Source organism: Macaca fascicularis, chromosome 9 (assembly GCF_037993035.2).
Source record: "Macaca fascicularis isolate 582-1 chromosome 9, T2T-MFA8v1.1".
NCBI classification, from domain to species: domain Eukaryota; kingdom Metazoa; phylum Chordata; class Mammalia; order Primates; family Cercopithecidae; genus Macaca; species Macaca fascicularis.
Window position 1 is genome coordinate 106,314,971 of NC_088383.1, and position 21,401 is coordinate 106,336,371.

General features: G+C 53.1%; 1 protein-coding gene across 6 annotated transcripts in view; it reads right to left on the minus strand.

The window, feature by feature from the left end:
- RRP12 (ribosomal RNA processing 12 homolog) overlaps nt 1–21,401 on the minus strand; it is a 43,275-nt gene that overhangs the window by 8,457 nt on the left and 13,417 nt on the right. For 3 of the 6 annotated variants that reach the window (XM_045361297.2, XM_074002363.1, XM_005566104.4), the window contains 22 exons: nt 21,249–21,376; nt 18,897–18,995; nt 18,171–18,262; nt 14,823–14,934; nt 14,494–14,591; nt 13,905–14,019; nt 12,736–12,878; nt 12,401–12,522; nt 7,184–7,248; nt 6,929–7,091; nt 6,295–6,449; nt 5,979–6,046; nt 5,316–5,409; nt 4,154–4,312; nt 3,974–4,054; nt 3,714–3,819; nt 3,420–3,527; nt 2,681–2,838; nt 1,757–1,848; nt 1,462–1,626; nt 1,166–1,341; nt 828–953 (listed from right to left, as the gene is read on the minus strand). In XM_045361297.2, the coding sequence (XP_045217232.2) occupies nt 828–953; nt 1,166–1,341; nt 1,462–1,626; nt 1,757–1,848; nt 2,681–2,838; nt 3,420–3,527; nt 3,714–3,819; nt 3,974–4,054; nt 4,154–4,312; nt 5,316–5,409; nt 5,979–6,046; nt 6,295–6,449; nt 6,929–7,091; nt 7,184–7,248; nt 12,401–12,522; nt 12,736–12,878; nt 13,905–14,019; nt 14,494–14,591; nt 14,823–14,934; nt 18,171–18,262; nt 18,897–18,995; nt 21,249–21,376 (2,625 nt within the window). Of the gene's footprint in view, nt 1–827; nt 954–1,165; nt 1,342–1,461; nt 1,627–1,756; nt 1,849–2,680; nt 2,839–3,419; nt 3,528–3,713; nt 3,820–3,973; nt 4,055–4,153; nt 4,313–5,315; nt 5,410–5,978; nt 6,047–6,294; nt 6,450–6,928; nt 7,092–7,183; nt 7,249–12,400; nt 12,523–12,735; nt 12,985–13,904; nt 14,020–14,493; nt 14,592–14,822; nt 14,935–18,170; nt 18,263–18,896; nt 18,996–21,248; nt 21,377–21,401 lie in introns of those variants that run through there. The other 3 variants (XM_074002364.1, XM_074002365.1, XM_074002366.1) reach the window with 2 other exon arrangements.

The following is a 21,401-nucleotide window of genomic DNA, read 5'->3' on the forward strand; positions in this document are numbered from 1 at the left end:
ATGCTAGACACGGAAATATAACAGGTACATATAAACCAAGTACATACGCTGTACCTGTTACACCGATTCATATTCATTCCAACCTGCAAAAGTGGGTATTAGGATTGTATGATATCCACTCTGAAGCAAGGAAATGGAGCTAAGGAGAGGCTGACTGAGTGGCTGCAGTCACGTGGCTGGTGAGCTGGGTGTATGTGGAGCAGTGAGGCTCCAGATAGGAGGTGCAGTGAGACAAGGGCCCAAGCTCGCAGCAGTGGGAACCAAACAAAGGGAAGACAGGTGTGTTCCTGAAGACCTAGGTGTTTCTTAGCTAATGGGTGGACATGTGGAGAGGTGCCACGAAAGACTAAAGAGGGCTCCGAGATGCCATACCCGAGGGACTCCCTGGCAACATGAGTATTGGGATTGGGAAGTTGGGAGGGTTTCAGCCTCTGGCTCTTTCTGCCTCTAAATCATCTTCAGGGCCTTAGCCAAGTTTGCATTAAAAAAAAAAAAAAAAGAGGAAGGAAGACAAGGAGAAAGGAGGACGGGAGAGGAGGAGGAGAAAAACAGAAGAAAGTAACAGCGCATCACACACAGTAAGGGGAAGTACCATTTCTGATAGTTTCCTTTGAGTTAAATACATATTGTATAAATGGCTCGGTTACAACATAAAAAGATTTCTTAATGTTTCTCAAAAAAAGTTTGAGAAACTCAAAAAGTTTGAGGAAGCTGCCGAGAGAAGAGTTTCTTAGGTCTGTTTTTACCCACGCTTCCTCAGCAAGAGGTCACCAAAGGAATAAATAAACACAGTGAATAAATAAATGGACAAGCGCGTTGGGCCCCACCTTTGGTGCCTTCCTCTTCCTCCGTCTTGTTGCCGTCTGCCTCCTCCCTTATGATCAGCCGGCCATCAGCGCTCACCTTGAAGCCATGGTCCTTCTTCCTGCCCCGGCCTGGCCCTGGCTGTGTGGCTGGGATGGAGAGTTTGGCATGAGGAGGTGGAAGGCCAGTCCCATGCTACTCACCCTCATCATGACCAACAAGCCCATCTCAGGGACCCCAAACAGGCACCTCCCAGCCCTGTCCATGGGTCTGCCATGGATGCCACGCCCTACCCACCACCTGAGAACCTGGCACCATGGCAAGTCTGTTTTCTGAGTGCACGGGCCAGCCCTGTGCTTACCCAGGACTCGCTGGGCCACCTTGGGATCCAGGAAGTTGAGGGGCTCGTCCCCACCACCCTCCTTCAGCCATGCCTGGCTCCTCTGTCGCGCCAGCTTCCGCTGCTCCTTGCCCCGGCTTCTTTCCTCCTCCTCATTGTCCTCCTCGTCCTCTGAGTCAGCCAAAATCTCCTCAATGCTAAAGACAGAGAAGTCCCCAGTCAGAGCGCCCCTGGGAGAGGCGGGGGTCGGTGGGCATTGCCTGGGCAGGCCCTTGGGTTGGGAGACACGAGGTCCCATGGCCCTAACATGGTCTCACCTGTCACCTTTGCCCTGGGCGGGCTCCTCCTCCTCCTCTTCTTCCTCCTCCTCTGTGGCAGCCTGGCTCAGGGCTCGGTGCCTCTTGGCCCGGGCCTCAGCTTTCCGGATGTTGACCAGGACTTTGTGGTACTCCTCGGGCAACAGCCTTTTCACCAGCTCAAATCTGGGGGTAGCAAGGAAGGGCTGATGAGAGGCACTGGCCGGACAGCACAACCCAGAAGTAGTGTCCCTGGTAGGACTGGAAATCCTCGGCTCCTTGCCTGCCCTACCCCACCCCCGCTCAGTACACAGACCCAAACTTGCGGATGAACTTGGTGAAGAGGTTCCGAAGCTTCATGCGGAAGTGCCGCCGCATGTCATCTGAAAGCTTCCCAATGGCTTCCATCTGCCGGACAGAGCACCGGGCTTTCAGGGAGGCGAGCCTTCCACGCTGCCCCCCTTTCACTGCTGTCCAGCCCAGGGACACACGCAGGATGATCAAGCCCAGCTGAGGGGAGGGTTAGTGTGGCCCTGCTCCTGGCCCACACCCTGGCCCAGTCATGCTTCCCTTGGGTAGGCAGGCCCCATCCTTCCTCTGACCCTCCTTCAGGACATAGGCCTGAGCACCCTCGCAGGATGAGAGCTTTAGTCTTCTCAACAGTGCTTGGTACTTGACATATATCCTCTCCTTGAATCCTTGGACTACCCCCGAGATATAGGCTATCACCCTCTATTTATAGAAGAGGATACGGCGGCACAGAGGGTAAAGTGTTTGCTAAATGGCCATAGAGATGGGAGTTCAGCCCAGACTCATCTAACACCGTGGCTCCTGCTTCGCCCCTAGCACCCCAAGATTTCTCTTGGTCCCCTATGTCCCTTCTATCTCACTGCATTCTGCTCTGGTTGGATTCCTCTTAAGCCTTAATCTGGCCCAGTTTGGGTTACATGTGCAGGTGGCAGATCTTCTTATCTCCAGTGACTCCCAAATGGGCTAGGGGATAGGGTCTCCGTGTCTACTCTTTTTTTTGAGACAGAGTCTTGCTCTGTTGCCTAGACTGGAGTGCCCCCTGCTCACCTCCACCTGATGGGCATTCCCCTATGGGTCCCTTTTAGGGCTCCTTAATGACCTTCTGGCTACAAAAGAAAGTTTGAAACTTGCTGGCCTTGAGGCTTGCTGGGTCCATGCCAGCAGCTCAGAGGCCACCCTGCTACCTGCTAAGGGGAACAGGGACACTCACCACCAGCTGCACATGCTTGGCCAGGTGTGCCATATCCATGACAGTCACCGCCACCTTGATGAAGCCCAGTGCGGACTTGACCACATCACGGGTGCGGGAGGCCAGAAGCAGGCATACGTTCTCCAGCAGCTGCTCCACTGTGCTGGTCCCCATCAGACCTATGGCAGTGAGGGGGTCACTGTCTAAGACCTAGGACCCCACCCAGACCCAAACCCTCCCCATGGGAAAACAGCCACTCAAGTGTCAGTAGAAGCTGACATTGAGAGCCTTTCCATATGTCCAGGATGGTTCCAATCATGCTCCATGGAGTGGCCTTGGGTCCTTTTATCACCCTGAGGTGGGTGCTATTTCTTGCTTCCAGTTTAGAGATAGGAAACTGGGGTACTACAAGGCTAATCAAGCTGTTCTAGGTCTCATGTGGTTGCCAAGAGGCAGGACTAGTACTGAAATTCAGGCATCGGCCCTAACCGCCTCCTAACCACTCTGACAGTGGGATGCAGGGCCGCTGGACTGCACAGTCACACACAGGGACAGGCCTGAGGAAGGTGCCTTGGCGTAGCAGCAAGGGCGGGAGAAAGAGACTCGCAGGAAGGGAGACAGGGAGGCAAGCTGGGCTGGGTGCGGCTTTTCTTCCTTCCTCCAGGCACCTTTTCCCAGTTCCAGGAGCCACCTTATCCTGACCTTTCGGGCATCTTCCTACCCCGAGAGCTTCTCAGACCTTCTAGAAATAAGCATTTACCTTTAAACTCGAAAAGGAGGTGGGTCAGGGCCAGGATGCTGCAGCTGACCATGGTCACCGCGCCCACCAGGCCAGGGTAGATCAGGACGAGGTAGCGCTGCAGGGCCTCTGGGGACAGAGACCAAGGTGGGTCAAGCAAGAAGGACCCATTAGGTAGGGGGACTGAGGGCCAGAGAGGAGCAGCCTGCCCAGGGCCAGGGCACAGAGCTCTCTCCACCTTTTTTGAGGGGTGCTTCCCCACACCCAGTCTATAAGCAGAGTGTCCACCCCCAGCCCGCATCACCCGGGCCTCACCTTCCTGGTTCGAGCCAAACCTTAGGAAAGCATGGCCCATCTCCACGAGCAGCGCAAAAGCATTCTTCCGTGCGCCCACCGACACCTCCTTGGTGCACAGAATCACCTGGCCAAGACAGCCCCATCAGCATCTGCTCCCTAAGCCATCCGGCTGGGCAGCGAATCGAGTCCCCCAACCCCCATCACTGCCCTCCCTGGATCCTGAGGCCCTTAAGAGCTACATTCCAGGGAACCTCTCTAAAACACACCTGCACACTCACCTCTGGGACGAGGGCAGTGATGAACTCCTCGTGCTCAGCTGAGAGCTTCCTCACGATGTGTAGGAGGCACTTCAAACGGGGCTGTGGGCAGGGGGCTACCAGTCAGGACCCCTCAATGCTACCTCCACCCCACAAGCCTCAACAGTGGCTCCTTTCCTGGTGTTGCCCTAGAGCCCTCACCCTCTTGGCGGGCGAGGAGGTGCTTCGCAGCGAGTCCAGCAGCGTCTTCTTCAGGTCCTCCAGGTGGCTCTGCACGAAGAGGGCCCCGGGGCCCTGAGGACTGGCACACACCTCCTCCAGCACTCGGTAGGCCTTCTTCTGCACCCCGTGGGCCTTACTCTGGCAGACAGGAACAGGTGAGGGAGGCCTGGGGCTCACTCCCATCCAATGCCATCCACGGAGCATCCCCCAGTACTGGAGGGATTCTGAGCAGAAGCGGGCCCTGCCCCGCGGGGGCTCACGTGGCCTGACAGAGGACCAGTGGAATGTGGACAGCAAGTGGTTAACTCCTGGGCAAGGCACAGGGGTTGGGGGTGTGTGCCGTGCGGCCCACCAATCCACTCCACTCGCCCAGCTCCAGACAGTACTCCCTCCAGCGGCCTGAGCTCATGGTGCCTGGCACGTGCCAAGGCCTGCACACCTGCTGCTCTTTCCAGCCGGAGCACTCCTCTCTCACCTTCCAAGACTGACAACTCCTTGCTCCTCTAAGCCAGCTCTCTGTCACAATCCCCCAACCCCCAACCCCGGACACCTTTCCTGAGGTGAGGTGACCTGGCCCTGGATTTCCATGTCCACCTGCAGTGCTGCCCCAGAGCACTTCTCATACTATTAGGTAACTGCTACTAAACTGTGGCAGTGGGGGCAGCTTTCAGGGGGTCAGTGGTGGGCTGAGATCTGCAGAGTTGCTGGCCACAGCAGAGGGCATTTCAAGCCTAGGACCTAAACCCCGCAAAGGCACAGACGGGGCCTGTTATATCAGGGGGCCTTAAGGCAGCTGAAGGAGGCTGCAGCAGGGGTAGACGAGAGTGGAATGGGTGGGACGAAGCTCAGGCCGGTCTGGGATGGGCCTGGGGAGTAAGCCAGGCAAAGAAGCATGACCTTGGTTCTACAAGAGTCACTCAGCAGGCAAGGCCTAAGCACTGCTGTGCATTTCAGTCCCTTTGGGACCTACAAGACAGATGGGCTACACAGGACACAAAGGGAAGCCACTGCAGGAGAAAGCAGACAGGGACCTGATTTTGGGAAGCAGCAAGGGATAAAGACATGAGAACAGGCCCCACCTTCCCACAATCCACCTGCCCCCAAGCGTGGCTGTGTGGGGCTCCTGGCCACAGAGGCTCACCTCTAGGTAGGGCCGGATGGTGGAGTACAGCTTGCTGATGGCGGCTTCGTCAGCACACGGAGCCAAGGCCACGACCAGGTCCAGGACAGACAATCTGCTCGGGGCAGGAGACCAAGGAGAGGGGTGGGGAGCTGGAGAAGGGCGCAGACTACCAGTGTTCTTATGTCTACTGGGTACGGGGAGGTGGGAGAAGTCAGGGTGAGGACAAGGGGCTTGAAGGAGCTCATGAACAGTAATAGCTAGCACCTAATTGAGCATTCATCACGTACCAGGCACTGTTCCTGGTGTTTTACACTTGCTAACTCCTTCAATCCTCATAGCAACCTTGTTGCAAGAATGATTATCATGCCCATTTTACAGATGAGGTCTTAGAGGCAGAATGGATAAGTAATTTGTCCAAGGTCACACAGCCCATAAGTGATGGGGCTGGGATCAGAACCTGGGCAATGTGTCTCCTGGGTCCTTGTTCCTCCCTAGCAGACTAAATAGTCTCTCCAGGAAGAAGGAACTAGTCAGCACAGCCTCTCAGCACAGCCTAGACAATTAATACCTCAAGACTTCCTTAAATAATGCAAGAGGGAACCCACAGTGTTCTGCCAGATGCACCCCCCCTCCAGCTCCCTGGGATGCTCCAGCTCAAGTGGGAGGCCCTGAGCGTGTTACCTGGTAAAGTCAGAGCTGGCAGGGTCGAGCACCTTCTCACTGGCTTTTTCCAGGAGACTGTTCACCAACTTGAGGCCCCGACGGAATGAGGAGGAGAGAGTCGTTGAGGAGGAGCGAAAGAAAGCAGCAATGGCAGCAGTCCCAGAGCGGCCTCCCCACCACCAGCAGCCCCCAGCCCTGCCCAAGCCACGACTGCTGGTATGTGCTCCAGAACGCAGAGACCCACATGAGCCCTGGTGGGTAGGGTCTCTGCCTCTCTGACACTGCCCACCTGAGAGCTACCCTCCTTCCTCCTTCCCTCCCTCTCATGGCTCACCTGAGTGTCAGTGATGGTGAGGTAAGTTCTGATGGTTTCCAGCACAGCCCGGCGAGGGGCTGGAGTGTCCCCGGCTGCCACGGGCTGCCCATACAGGTTGAAGAGGATCGGCAGAAAGTTCTTAGCAAAACGACTCACTTCAACACGGTCGGCCTCTGGCAAAAGGACCAAAGTTTGCACTAAAGGCACAGGAGTTGGCTGTGCCTCAGTGGCTGCTGGGGCTGTGGCCCAGAGGCCTTCTCTTAGGGGAGCTGGCAGGACTTGGAACCCACAGGTTGGGGGCTCTCTGTGGCAGGAGCTGAGCCAGGGCATGGAGAGCCTGCTGCCCCAGCGGCCCGTGGTCCTCAATGGCTCCAACTCCAGGGAGCCAGAAAAGTGGCAGCCACAGAGTAAAGCCTTCGACACTAACTGAACAAACCCGCAGCAGCTGTCAGCACACTGGAAGTAAAGGTAAGAGGGAAGGGTGATTTCCAGCCTCCTACCATCCCCTGGGGTCTGCAGCAGAAGCAGCAAAGGATGAGCCCCAGAGGCAAGTCTCTGTGACTCTGCTTGGAAAGGAGCGTAGCAAGCCAGGGGATAGGGCCAGGGACCTGTGTCATCCTCCCCAGCCCCCACGCCCACAGCCCACACGTACCTGCCTGGCAGCCCTTGGTGATGAGGGTACGCAGGGCCTGGCACACGGTGACCCTCAGGTCTGGACGCTCGCTGATGGCCGTGCCCAGCGTCCGTGCCAGCCCTTTGAAGGAGGTGGCCACATCCGTGGGCCTCGTGCAGAATCCAGGCAGAAGTGTCCAGATCTGGAGAAGGAGGGGACAGTAAAGGAAAGTGACATGCAGCCACCCGTGCCCCTGTGTGCTTCTCCCCACCCCCTCCCCTAGTTGACCCTTACCTGCCACTGGAGTGTGTCGTAGATCTTAGACTCCACTGTGCTGCCTGCCTGAGCCAGGTCCATGGCTGCAGTGTGACACAGGGACAGAGTATGAGCCCAGCACCCTCCCAGCCAACGGCCTTATTACCAAACCAAACCAGAAGCCCAATGATGAGGACAGCAATATGGGTGACTTCCCCCCATCCCCATAAATTAAATCATACCTGTTCATTCTAAAATACTAAAATGAACCTATAATAAACAGAAAGCAAACGTCTCTTCATACTCCCACTCCCCCAGAGATAGCCTCTGTTTCTTTTTTTTTTTGAGACAGAGTCTTGCTCTGTTGCCCAGGCTGGAGTGCAGTGGCGCGATTTTGGCTCACTGCAAGCTCCACCTCCCAGGTTCACGCCATTCTCCTGCCTTAGCCTCCCGAGCAGCTGGGACTACAGGTGCCCGCTACCATGCCTGGCTAATTTTTTGTATTTTTAGTAGAGACGGGGTTTCACCATGTTACCCAGGATGGTCTTGATCTCCTGACTTCGTGATCCGCCCGCCTCAGCCTCCCAAAGTGCTGCGATTACAGGCGTTAGCCACTGTGCCCAGCTAGCCTCTGTTTCTTGTAATTGTTTTATACTTCTTTAAACACATGCCCACTTTTTTTGTGTGTTTTTTTTTTTTTGAGACAGGGTCTCACTTTGTGGCCTAGGCTGGAGTGCAGTGGTGCAATCTGGGCTCACTGCAGCCTTGACCTCCCAGGCTCACATGATCTTCCTACCTCAGCCTCCCAAGTAGCAGGGACTACAGGCGCGCATGCCACCACACCCAGCTAACTTTTTGTAGAAACAAGGTTTCACCACGTTGCCCAGACTGGTCTCGAATTCCTAAATTCAAGCGATCCACATGCCTCGGCCTCCCAAAGTGCTGGGATTACAGGTGTATAACACTGCGCCCAGCCACATGCCCACTTTTAAAAACATAAACAGCCCGGGCGCGGTGGCTCACGCCTGCAATCTCAGCACTTTGGGAGGCTGAGGTGGGCGGATCATGAGGTCAGGAGATCGAGACCATCCCAGCTAACACGGTGAAATCCCGTCTCTACTAAAAATACAAAAAATTGGCCGGGCGCGGTGGCTCACGCCTGTAATCCCAGCACTTTGGGAGGCCGAGGCGGGCGGATCACAAGGTCAGGAGATTGAGACCACGGTGAAACCCGTCTCTACTAAAAATACAAAAAATTAGCCGGGCGCGGTTGTGGGCGCCTGTAGTCCCAGCTACTCGGGAGGCTGAGGCAGGAGAATGGCGTGAACCCGGGAGGCGGAGCTTGCAGTGAGCCGAGATCGCGCCACTGCACTCCAGCCTGGGCTGGGCGACAGAGCGAGACTCCGTCTCAAAAAAAAAAAAAAAAAAAAATACAAAAAATTAGCCAGGCGTGGCGGGGGGCGCCTGTAGTCCCAGCTACTCAGGAGGCTGAGGCAGGAGAATGGTATGAACCCGGAAGGTAGAGCTTGCACCAAGGACGGAGTCTTGCTATGTTGCCCAGGCTGTTCTTGAATTCTTGGCCTCATACAATCCTTCTGCCTCAGCCTCTCAGAGTGTTGGGATTACAGGCGTAAGCCACTGCCTCAGCCTGCCGAGTAGCTGGGATTACAGGCACGTGCCACCATGCCCAGCTAATTTTTGTATTTTTAGTAGAGACGGGATTTCACCATGTTAGCCGGGATGGTCTCAAACTCCTGACCTCATGATCCGCCCATTTCAGGGGTTTCTCCATGTTGTTTAGGCTGGTCTCGAACTCCTGACCTCATGATCCGCCCATTTCAGCCTCCCAAAGTGCTGGGATTACAGGCATGAGCCACTGTGCCCGGCCTTACTTTCTTCTCTAAGCACTTCTGTATATTCTCACAAGATCATGTGTGAAACCAGGAAACCATGCCCTAGAGCAGGGTTTCGCAATCTTGACAATGTGGAAATTTTAGGCCTGGTACTTTTTGTTGTGTGAGGCCGTCCTGTGCATTGCAGGGTGCTTAGCAGCATCCTGACCTCTATCCACTAGATGCCAGAGCACCCTTCCCGCAACGGTAACAACCAAAAATGTCTCCAGGCATTGCCAAATGTCCTACGGGCAGCAAAATCACCCCCCTTGTTGAGAACCACTGCCCTAGACCAGGAGTCAGCCAATTTTTTGTGCAAAAGGGCCAGTACTTTAAGCTTGGCAGGTCATATGATTTATATTTTTCTTTTTTTGTTTTTTGAGACAGACTCTCACTCAGTTGCCCAGGCTGGAGTGCAGTGGCGCGATCTCAGCTCACTGCAACCTCCGCCCCGCTCGGGTTCAAGTGATTCTCCTGCCTCAGCCTCCCAAGTAGCTGGGATTATAGGCACCCACCACCACGCCTGGCTAATTTTTGTATTTTTAGTAGAGAGAGGGTTTCACCATGTTGGCCAGGCTGGTCTCAAGCTCCTGACTTCAGGTGCTCTACTCGCCTCAGCCTCCCCAAGTGCTAGGATTACAGGTGTGAGCCACTGTGGCCAGCCTGCAATACATATGATTTCTATCACAATAACTCTGTCATTAAAAAGTAGTGTGACAGGCTGGGCATGGTGGTTCACGCCTGTACTCCCAGCACTTTGGGAGGCCGAGGCAGGCAGATCATCTGAGGTCAGGAGTTTGAGACCAGCCTGGCCAACATGGTGAAACTCCGTCTGTACTAAAAACACAAAAAATTTTTTAAAAGTGAGCCGGGTATGGTGGCATGTGCCTGTAGTCCTAGCTACTTGGGAGGCTGAGGCAGGAGAATCGCTTGAATCCAGGAGGCGGAAGTTGCAGTGAGCTGAGATCACACCACTGCACTCCAGCCTGGGTGACAGAGCAAGAATAAATGTGGCTGTGTTCCAATAAAATTTTATTTACAGGCTGGGCACAGTGGCTCATACCTGTAATCCCAACACTTTGGGAGGCCAAGGCAGGTGGACCGCCTGAGGTCAGGCGTTCGAGATCAGCCTGGCCAACATGGTGAAACCCCGTCTCTACTAAAAATACAAAATTAGCTGGGTGTGGTGGCAGATGCCTGTAATCCCAGCTCCTCGGGAGGCTGAGGCAGGAGAATCTCTTGAACCCAGGAGGCGGAGAGTGCAGTGAGCTGAGATCGCGCCATTGCACTCCAGCCTGGGCGAAAAGAGCGAGAGTTCGTCTCAAAAAAACCAAAAAAACAAGAAAATTTATTTACAAAAACAGACAGTGGATGAAATAGTTTAGCAATGCTGCCCTAGATCCTCAAAATCCAATGAAAACGAAAATCTCCTGAAGCCATCACTAGGTCGAGCAATGTAACCCGATGCTCTGCCTATCCTCATGTAGGCCTGAGTCTGCCTAACACAGGTCAGGAGTAAACTAGAGGATAATGGAGAGAGGAGACCATGATCACGAAGGATAAGAAACTATGTCTGAAAGGAGAGGGGCAGGGGATTGAGGATGTGCAGCCTGAAGAAAGAACACCTCTGGGGTAATCATCATTTTCAAATACACATATATCACCTACAGTCGCGCATCGCTTGACAGGGTGCGTTCTGAGAAATGCGTTGGTAGGTGATTTTATTGTGTTAATAGCATAGAGTGTATTTACACAAACCTAGATGGCACAGCCCCTACACACCTGGGCTATGTGGGGTAGTCTATTGCTCCTAGGCTAAAAGCTGGACAGCATGTTGCTGTACTGAGTGCTGCAGGCAACTATAATACAATGCTAAGTATGTGTATATCTAAACACAAGTAAATACTGAAAAAGTACAGTAAAATATGGTAATATCATCTTATGAGACCACCATCATTGAAACGTCATGTGGTGTGTGACTGTATATGTACGTACATATATACTCATATATATAAATACATCTGGCTAGGCGTGGTGGCTCACATCTGTAATCCCAGCACTTCGGGAGGCCGGGGCGGGCAGATCACCTGAGGTCAGGAGTTTGAGACCAGCCTGGCTGCCATGGCAAAACCCTGTCACTACTAAAAATACAAAAATTAGCCAGGTGCGGTGGTGGGTGCCCGTAGTCCCAGCTACTCGAGAGGCTGAGGCAGGAGAATCACTTGAATTGGGAAGGTGGAGGTTGCAGTGAGCCGAGACTGCACCACTGCAGTCCAGCCTGGGAGACAGAGTGAGACTCCATCTCAAAAAAATAAATAGGCCGGGCGCGGTGGCTCACGCCTGTAATCCCAGCACTCTGGGAGGCCAAGGCGGGCGGATCACAAGGTCAGGAGATCCAGACCATCCTGGCTAACAGGGTAAAACCCTGTCTCTACTAAAAATACAAAAAAGCCCGGCGTGGTGGTGGGCGCCTGTAGTCCCAAATACTCGGGAGGCTGAGAGAGAAGAATGGCGTGAACCTGGAAGGCGGAGCTTGTAGTGAGCCGAGATCGTGCCACTGCACTCCAGCCTGGGCGACACAGCGAGACTCTGTCTCAAAAAAATAAATAAATAAATAAAAATAAATAAATAAATAATAAAAATATATACCTACAGGCTGGGCATGGTGGCTCACGCCTGTAACCCCAGGACTTTGGCAGGCCAAGGCAAGTGGATTACCTGAGGTCAGGAGTTCAAAACCAGCCTGGTCAATATGGTGAAACCCCATTTCTACTAAAAATACAAAAAATTAGCCGGGTGTGGTGGTGGGCACTTGTAATCCCAGCTACTTGAGAGGCTGAGGCAGGAGAATCGCTTGAACCTGGGAGGCAGAGGTTGCAGTGAGCTGAGATCAGCCACTGCACTCCAGCCTGGGCAACAAGAGCAAAACTCCGTCTCAAAAAAAATAATAATAAAGCAAACAAATAAATAAATACACCTAGAAGTATATAAAAGTATATATACGTATAAACAAATGTATCACAAACTTTTACAAAATCGATCTCAAGGGCTTGCGTGAGGAAGAAGGGGCACAGCTGTTCTCTGTGATCCAAAGGGAAAGAACAAGGCCCAGTTGGGGCAGCTCCATGTGGAGGCAGCTCCTGTCTCACAGGGCAAGCTCTGCCACAGGGCGGGCTACCTGGTCACGCCTCAGAGCAGCAGGGAGGGAGACAGGCACTCGAGCACTGGCTGGCCACCTGCTCGGCAGAGGGATGTTGTCAAATGTCTTGAAGGCTGGATGTGTGGGACTCAGCACCCTTCCCAATCCCATCTGTGAAGCCTTCAGGACTGTGGGGAGCCTCAGGTCACACACAGGCACTTCTACCTTTGCTCTTCAGGGTGTTAGCCAAGGGCAAGAAGTAGGTGGTGAAGAAACCAAGTCGCGTTTCCTGAACGTGGTCTCGGATGACAGGTAGCAGCCAGCTCCGTGGGAAATCCAGAGTCTCCCTGGGAGGAGAATGGGAAGAACCCAGTGAGGACGAGGGGACAGCCCTGAGGGCAGTGCATAGCGTACTGAGCCCAGGACAGAGCGAGACCTCCTCTGGCCCCTCCTCCCGAACCCTGCACTGACACAGACTTTAGTCCACAGCAGCAGACATCCTTTCCAGGGGAGAGAATAAGTCTGGGGCTTGTCAGGAAGCCAGCCAGGGCCACACTTACTCAGAGCCATCAATTTCCAAAGGCACAGCCTGCAGCACCACCTCAGGTCCCATACTGGTCACCGCAGCCCCCACTGCCTGGTCGAGAGCCGCCGTGTGGGGGAAATGAGGGGAGAGGCGCAGGTCACACAGGGACTGGAGGCACTGGAGCAGAGATGAGTGACCACACATCAAGACATGCTCAAAAGCTGGGACCCATGACAAGACCCCGCCGAAGGATGAGGCCGGAATTCTGGGCCTGGGTTCAACGCTACACCAGAGGGTACAGAGTGAGAACCCAATTAACCACTGGTGACTATAAAATCCCAGGGCCTAGGATTTTACAAAATTCTGTTACATTTAACGACATATAAAAATTAGGAAATTTCAACACAAATGTAGATTTCCAATTTATCTTCGAAAATGGGACAAATTTATCTTGTCTGCATGCAACAATTAGCAAATCAGCAGGCGCTGAGGAGACAAAGCTGCACCCTTGGGTTCACCCGGGCCACAGCCCTCCCCCAGTCACACTTTCATGGCCCTGCCTGGCCTCTTGTATAAAGCCAAATTGGTCAACCTAATCTATGAGGGCTCCGGCCAGGCCTCTTGAGGGAGACCCTGTCCTCCCACTAGGGTTCCTTTTTTCCAGCATGGGAGGGAGTCAGCAAGGAAGGCCCCACAAGGCCAGGAGCTGCTGCCTCTGCTGATGTGGGACCAGTCTGGGGGCTTCCTCAGGCCCCTACTCTCTCCTGGACTAGGGTCTGCTCAGGATCCCTGAGTGATCCCTGATCCTTAAATGGTTAACCCTGGACTGGAGGAACCTTCCTGGAACCTAGTAGGGCTGTTGAGAACATCAACGCTATACTCACTGGTTACAGGAAACTTAGATAACTGAAATGTAAAAGATAAGGGCTGGGGGTAAGGGAAAGCAAATAGATTCCCCAAGCTTCAAAACCAGCAACTCTAGCAAAGACTAGTGAGCAGGTGGGGGGACTCCCACCCTTTTTCCTGCCCCTCCCTTATTGGCCCAGTCACCTTCCAGGGGATACTGCATGGGGCACCTGCTATGGCCCTGTCAGGGTAGGGTGGGGAGCAGAGTGCAGATAACAGACACACATGCCCTCCAGGAGCCCACAGTCCAAGGGCCAGCACCACCTCCTGCCCTGGCCCCAGTCGCTCCCCACTCACCTTCCTCATCACAGGGTGGGCCTGTCTCCCACACACCTCGAAAAAGACACACAGCAGCTGCAACACGGAGCTCCAGGCCGCATGGAATTTGTATGTCAGGCCCTCCTCCACTGCCCTGCCAAGGGGGCGGCGCAGTCAGGGCCACGGTCACACGCCACCCTGTGCCCCCCACCAGAGAAAGTCAATGACCAGCACCCTGAGCTACAGATGCTAGCTGGCCAGCAAGAATGGGGCCCCAGGACAGACAACGGAAGAGAACTAACATTTGTGACATGCCCACACTCCATATGTGAAGAGTTTAATTTAGATAATGCTAGTGCTTAAAGAAAAATTGATGAGGTGGTTATCTGACCCAACTTCAGATGGGGAAACCACTAGGAAACCAAGAGGTAAGGTGTGGCTAAAATATGGCAGGCGCTCAAGTCCACGGTAGCTGCTCTGACAGATGTTCAGTAAGCAGCCTGCAATCCTGTAAAGCACTGCCACTGCAAGCCTGGCCCACAGCAGGTGGACAGTGGAGCATTCGTATTATATAGAACTTTCCTCAAGGTACCACCATCCCTTCCTAATGCGGACCCCATATCCTCACCTGAACATCTTGGCAACAGACTGGGCAGGGCCCGAGGCTGAGGAGGTCACGGAGCCAACATCAGCCATGTGGGGAGCCACGCATTCCTTCAGGATCTCCTGCAAAGAGAGGCCACAGGCTTTCTGGGCTCAAGGTAGCCCCCCAGGACCACTCTCCCCTCCCAGGCGATAGCTTCCTGGGAGTCTAAGAAAGCTTCAAAGAAACCTATCTCCCATTTTGAGAGCGGCCTCTCTGGGCCTGAGCTGGTAGCCTGGGGCCAGTGCTGGGAAAGACAGGGCAGCCCGCAGAAGCCCCCGTGTTCTCTGCTTCCTCAGCTAAAGTTGCAGTACCTTGAGGCTCTGCGTGGCAGCAGTCACCACTTGCGAGTGTGGGGAAAGGAGGCAGGTCACCGCGGTTCCAAAAAAGCGAGGGAGGTGGCCTAGCCCCAGGTCCCACTGCAACCTGTCAAAACAAAAGGTTTCTGTGGGGCCTGGCCCTGAGCCCTGGGGACCCGGGCAACCAGAGCTCAGGGCTGAGATGGCCCAGGTCTGAAAACAATCACAAACCCACTGATCTGCAGGGCTCCACAGGGCCCTTCGGGTGGGTGGTTTTTAAAAAGGCACTATCATTCAAGTAATAACTACATGTGGTAAAAAATTCAAACAGGTCTTCAAGGTGTAAAATGAAGGGCATGCCTTCCCCAACTCACCCTTCTGGCCTGACCCTTATATGCATTTCCCAGGGGAAAATCAAGGTTAAGTTTCTTAAATACCCTTCCAGAAGTTCTAAAACGCACAAACATAAAAATAGTAACTTCTGTTAACTTTTTTTTTTGCAGTGGTGCAATCATAGCTCACGGAGTCTCAAACTCCTGGGCTCAAGCGATCCTCCCACCTCAGCCTCCTGAGTAGCTGGGGCTATAGGCACAAGCCACCATGCTCAGTTATCTTTTTATTTTTTGTAGAGACAGGATCTCACTGTGTTTCCCAGGTTAGTCTCCACCTCCTGGCCTCAAGTGATCCTCCTGTCTTGGCCTCCCAAAGCTCTGTGATTCAGGTGTGAGCCACAGCACCTGGCCTGGTAGCATTTATATAACTCTTTATCATATACCAACCATTGATATAACATACATCCATTTAAACCTTGTAAAAACCAATGAGATAAATCCTGTTATTTTTCCATTTTATAGATGAGGAAAGACACAGAGAAATCAAGTAAGTTGCCCAAGGCCACCCAGCTTGGCAATGGGGTCAGGATTCACATCCTTAGCAATGTGGTTCCAGAGTATACATAGAGAAACAATCACACCATACCTGCTATTCTATGTCTTGCTTTTTCCCAGTATATCTAGGAATTCTTTCCACGTAAGTGCACATACAACCACTTCGACTGTTTTTTGTTTTTTGGGTTTTTATTTGAGATAGGGTCACCTTGTCACCCAGGCTGGAGCGCAGTGGTGCAATCTCAGCTCACTGCAACCTTCACCTCACAGGTTCAAGTGATTCTCATGCCTCAACCTCCCAAGTAGCTGGGATTACAGGTGTGCACCACCACACCCAGATAATTTTTGTATTTTTAGTAAAGATGAAGTTTTGCCATTTTGGCCAGGCTAGTCTCAAACTCCTGGCCTCAAGTGATCTGCCCACCTTGGTCTCCTAAAGTGCTGGGATTATAAGTGTAAGCCACTGTGCCAAGCCCACTTTGATTGTTTCTAATGGCTGCACAGTACTTCATTGTTTATATTTCACCCCTCCATGGGACATTTAGCTTGCTTCCAGTTTTTAATGTGTTACCTAGAGTGCGATGATAAGCATCCTGGGATGCACACTAGAGCCTGACTGTGGGTGTGCTCCTGCAGGATGAAATCTGAGAAGTGGTGAATGGGGTGATTTTGCCATTTTTGGACACCTCCCAGTAAAGGCAGTTTGGTGCAGGAAAAAGAATGTGGGCTGGGCAGACCTGGGCCGGGCAGACCTAGGCCAGAGACCTGACCTTACTCATCAGGGGCTGTGTGACTAGCTCACTCACAGAGCCTCGGTTTCTGGCTTATAAATTGGGGCTAAACGCTTCCTCATGGGGTTGCCTTGATTAGTGAAAGGAAACACAGATGAAGAGTGTGTGGCACACGCCTGGGTGAGAGCAGGCCGCCTGGGTGAGAGCAGGCTGCGGGAACCCTTCAGCTGCGGAGAAGACAGGTCCAGCAAAACAGAGCCATGAGGCCTAAGAGACCCCTGCCTCCCTCCATGCAGGTCACCAACTGGTTACTGTATACTCAATTTCTTCTCAGCCTTATTCCAGAAAAGTGGAATTACTATTAAGTGGCCAAGCCCGAACCTGAAAGTATGCAGACACAAAAGCAGAAAGTCGGTTCACGGGACTACGGAACCTAGAGAAGGAAGCCACCAGTCCAGGCGAGAGTGGAGTGGAGCGACAGAAAGGATATGCAATGGCCAGGAAACTAAGTGCACAGGAAGACACAGCCAGGGAGCAGCAAGAGGCAGGGTGAAACTCAGGCCTCAACCTGGGACGCAGGGCTCACAGCCCACCTTGCTGCTCCTCATGGCTGGCTGGCAAACGCTCTGGCAGGAATCAGACCCTGTTAGAACGAGCTGCACCGTCCTACCCTGTGCCTCACAAAAACAAGAGCTGCTCTGTAGCTCATTTGACACGGAGATGCCGTCAGGCCCCGAGAGGCTGAATAGCGTATCCAGCCTCTGAATGGAGGCCCTGAGCACCCCCAACCTCAAAAGCCAGGATGGAGGCCCTGAGTACCCCGAACCTCGGCAGCCAGGACAGAGGCCCTGAGAACTCCGCAACCTCTGCAGCCTGGACAGAGGCCCTGAGGACCCCCGACCTTGGCAGCCTGGACGGAGGCCCTGAGGACCCCCAACCTCGGCAGCCTGGAAAGAGGCCCGAAGGACTCCCCCAACTTTGGCAGCCAGGATGGAGGCCCTGAGGACCCCCGACTTTGGCAGCCTGGACAGAGGCCCTAAGGAACCCTCCACCTCGGCGCCAGGACGGAGATCCTGAGGACCCCACAAACTCAGCAGCCAGGACGGAGACCCTGAGGACCCCCAACCTCGGCAGCCAGGACAGAGACCCTGAGGACCCCCAACCTCGGCAGCCAGGACGGAGGCCCTGAGGACCCCCAACCTCGGCAGCCAAGACGGAGGCCCTGAGGACCCCACAACCTCGGCAGCCAGGACGGAGGCCCTAAGGACCCTTCCCAGTCGGGCGCGGTGGCTCAAGCCTGTAATCCCAGCACTTTGGGAGACCGAGACGGGTGGATCACGAGGTCAGGAGATTGAGACCATCCTGGCTAACACGGTGAAACCCCGTCTCTACTAAGAAATACAAAAAACTAGCCGGGCGAGGTGGCGGGCGCCTGTAGTCCCAGCTACTCGGGAGGCTGAGGCCGGAGAATGGCGTGGACCTGGGAGGCGGAGCTTGCAGTGAGCTGAGATCCGGCCACTGCACTCCAGCCTGGGCTACAGAGCGAGACTCCGTCTCAAAAAAAAAAAAAAAAAAGGACCCTTCCCAACCTTGGCAGCCAGGACGAAGGCCCTGAGGATCCCCGACCTCAGCAGCCTGGACACAGGCCCTAAGCACCCCGACCTCGGCAGCCTGGATAGAGGCCCAGAGCACCCCCACGTCGGCAGCCTGGACAGAGGCCCTAAGCACCCCTCCTTCATCCGTACCTCACCAGGTTGATGTGGGCTTTCTCCATGACCTTAAGCCAGGCTAGCAGGGGCTGTAAATCATTCTCACTGGGAACATAGTCGTACAGGGCCTAAAGGTGGGAACAAGCAGGTGACTAAGCATGTGGGGTCTGCAACAGCCCAATGACGATGACCCCTTCCCATCCTGGCACCAGCAGTGTCCTGGGTACAGTGCTTGTGACCCTGGCACTCACAGTCCCCTTGGCTTTCCCAGATCCTGCCTCTCCCTTCTCCACGAAGCCCTCCCGGCTCTGATTCTTTGGGAGAACAGCCTCTAGGAGCAGCGGAATATCATGGGTCACACACTCCTTTGTGCCTCTGACAAAAGCCAGAGGCCTTCTTTGGGGAAAAAAAGCCGTACATTTTGCTAACAATTTGGGGGATCTGTTCCCCCTCCCAAAATCCATCCCAGACCTCTAAGGTCGAAAGCCCTGCTCAAGGTATCTGTGAGCACCACGAGACTATGCCAAAACAGTTCATTAAAGTTAACTAGGTCAAGGGTCAAGGTCCCAGCTCCTGGGGACACTGATGTGAATTTGATGGCTGGACTCCAATCCTCCTTCCCCGTCTACTGGCCTCTTCCACTGGGACAACCCAGCCCAGCCAACCTCACTCTGTAGACAAGGCGCAGAGCCAGTGCCCCCAGCACAGCCTCCCAAAGGACCCCCCTCCACAATGCCCCCACACCCCACCAACAGGCCTCACCGTGATGATCTGGGCGTTGAGCTCTGCCGACAGGGTGCTCAGGCCAGGCCTGGCATGGAAGAGGCTGTGAAAGGCCTGCATGGCACAGGCTGTCACCAGCTGGAGGGGGACACACAGGCTTAGAAAGGAACTACAAAGCTGGCCCTGGACCCCTCAACATTCCACTCCACTCTGTGTGCTAGGGAGTTGAGGGCCCCCTGAACCTCACACATGCCCCCTGCACAGAGACACCCTGAGGACTGCCACCTTAGTAAGACATGGAGGCCCCTGAAAAACCTTTAAATGATTTAAAAAGACAGAAACATTAACAAAATGGTTTTAACATAACAGCCAAAAAAGCAAGCTATAAACGGTCTGCATGCTATAATTACAGCTTTTTTTTTTTTTTTTTTTTTTTGAGATAGAATCTCGCTCTGTTGCCGGATACAGGGATGAGACCAATACAGATGCATGCCACTGTGCCTGGCCAATTTTTAAATTTTTATAAAGACAGAGTCTTGTCTTACTATGTTGCCCAAGCTGGTCTCAAATTGCTTGCCTCCTGCCTTGGCCTCCCACGTGCTAAGGTTACAGGTGTGAGCCACCGCTCCTGGCCTTTACATGTTTTATCATGTATATTTGTTTACCCAAAGAGAAAATGTCTGAAAGGATAACCAGAAAGTTATTCGCATTGTCTACCTTAGGAAACAGAATTTGGAAGGAAGGAGATTTTTACTTTATACACTTCTGACTTTTTTTTTCCTTTTAAACAATGATCATATTATTTATATTTTCAATTTTAAAAATATGTATGTAAATAAACACTACAAAAGAATACACAAGGCTGGGCGCAGAGGCGCACGCCTGTAATCCCAGCACTTTGGGAGGCCGAGGTGGGCGGATTACGAGGTCAGGAGATCGAGACCATCCTGGCTAACACGGTGACACCCCGTCTGTACTAAAAATACAAAACAGCAGCCGGGCATGGTGGCAGGTGCCTGTAGTCCCAGCTACTCAGGAGGCTGAAGCAGGAGAATGGTGTGAACCCGGGAGGCGGAGTTTGCAGTGAGCCAAGACCACGCCACTGCACTCCAGCCTGGGCGACAGAACAAGACTCTGTCTCAAAAAAAAAAAAAAAAAAAAAAAAAGAGAGAATACACAGTGAGTTGGTGGGGGGGGGATTGGTTCCAGGACTCCCTATGGACATAAAAAACTACCAATGCCCAAGTCTCTATTTTAAATGGTGTAATATTTGCATATAACCTACATGCATTCTCCCATATACTTTAAATCACCTGGATTACTTATGATACGTAATATGACATAAATGCTATGTAAATAGTTGCTACACTCTGTTGTCTAGGGAATAATGACACGGAAAAAACACTGTACATATTCAGTACAGAAGCAAGCAACCGTTTTCTTTTTCCTGAATATTTTCTTTTCTTTTTCTTTCTTCCTTGTTTTCCTTTTTCTTTTCTTTTTTTTTTTCCTGACATAGGGTTCTTGCTCTGTTGCCCAAGCTGGAGTGCAGTGGCATGACCAGAGCTCACTGGGTTCACTGCAGCCTTGACCTCCTGGGCTCAAGCAATCCTCCCACTTCCACCTCTCAAGCAGCTGGGACTACAGGCACGTGCCGCCATGCCCAGTTTCCAAATATTTTCAATCCAAGGTTGGTTGAATTTATGGCTTTGGGACCCACACATACAAAGGGCTGACTGTATAAAGATTTACAGAAATGTGCCAGAAATGGTAGAAATACAGGAAATCATTTTTCATGTGTCTTTAAAGCTGCTAAAAAAAATTGGGTGGCTCACGCCTGTAATTCCAGCACTTTGGGAGGCTGAGGCAGGCGGATCACCTGAGGTTGGGAGTTCAAGACCAGTCTGACCAACATAGAGAAACCCCATCTCTACTAAAAGTACAAAAAATTAGCCAGGCGTGGTGGTACATGCCTGTAATCCCAGCCACTCGGGAGGCTGAGACAGAAGAATTGCTTGAACCCAGGAATCAGAGGTTGCAGTGAGCCAAGATTGTGCCATTGCACTCCAGCCTGGGCAACAAGAGCGAAATCCATCTCAAAAAAAAAAAAAAAATTTGGTATAGGGTACATAGAGCTGGGGCAGGAGGGTTTACCAGCCCCCTACAGATCCACCCTGACTCTGACCTGATCTTTGAGGTCAGCTTCCATCTGGAAGAGGACTCTGATATGGCCTGGCCTAGCCAAACACCACAGATTGATGTAGTACCGTTGGTTTTAGCCTAAGAACACAGGCAGGGAGACCCCAGGCCCTGCATTTTGACTGATCAGCAAGTTCCTCAAATGCCACCACTGCAGACCCCCCTTCCTCTAGCTCTTGGGCCTGAGCTCACCACATGGCTCAAGGTCATGACCCTGAGGAGAGTCTCACTGCAGCTCTTCACCAGGCCTTCTGGGAAGCAGGGCAGCAGGTCCTTCAGCAGCGTCAGCATGTGCAGCGTGGTGGTGGCCTCCTTGGAGCCTGATAGACAGAAGTGGAATTGAGA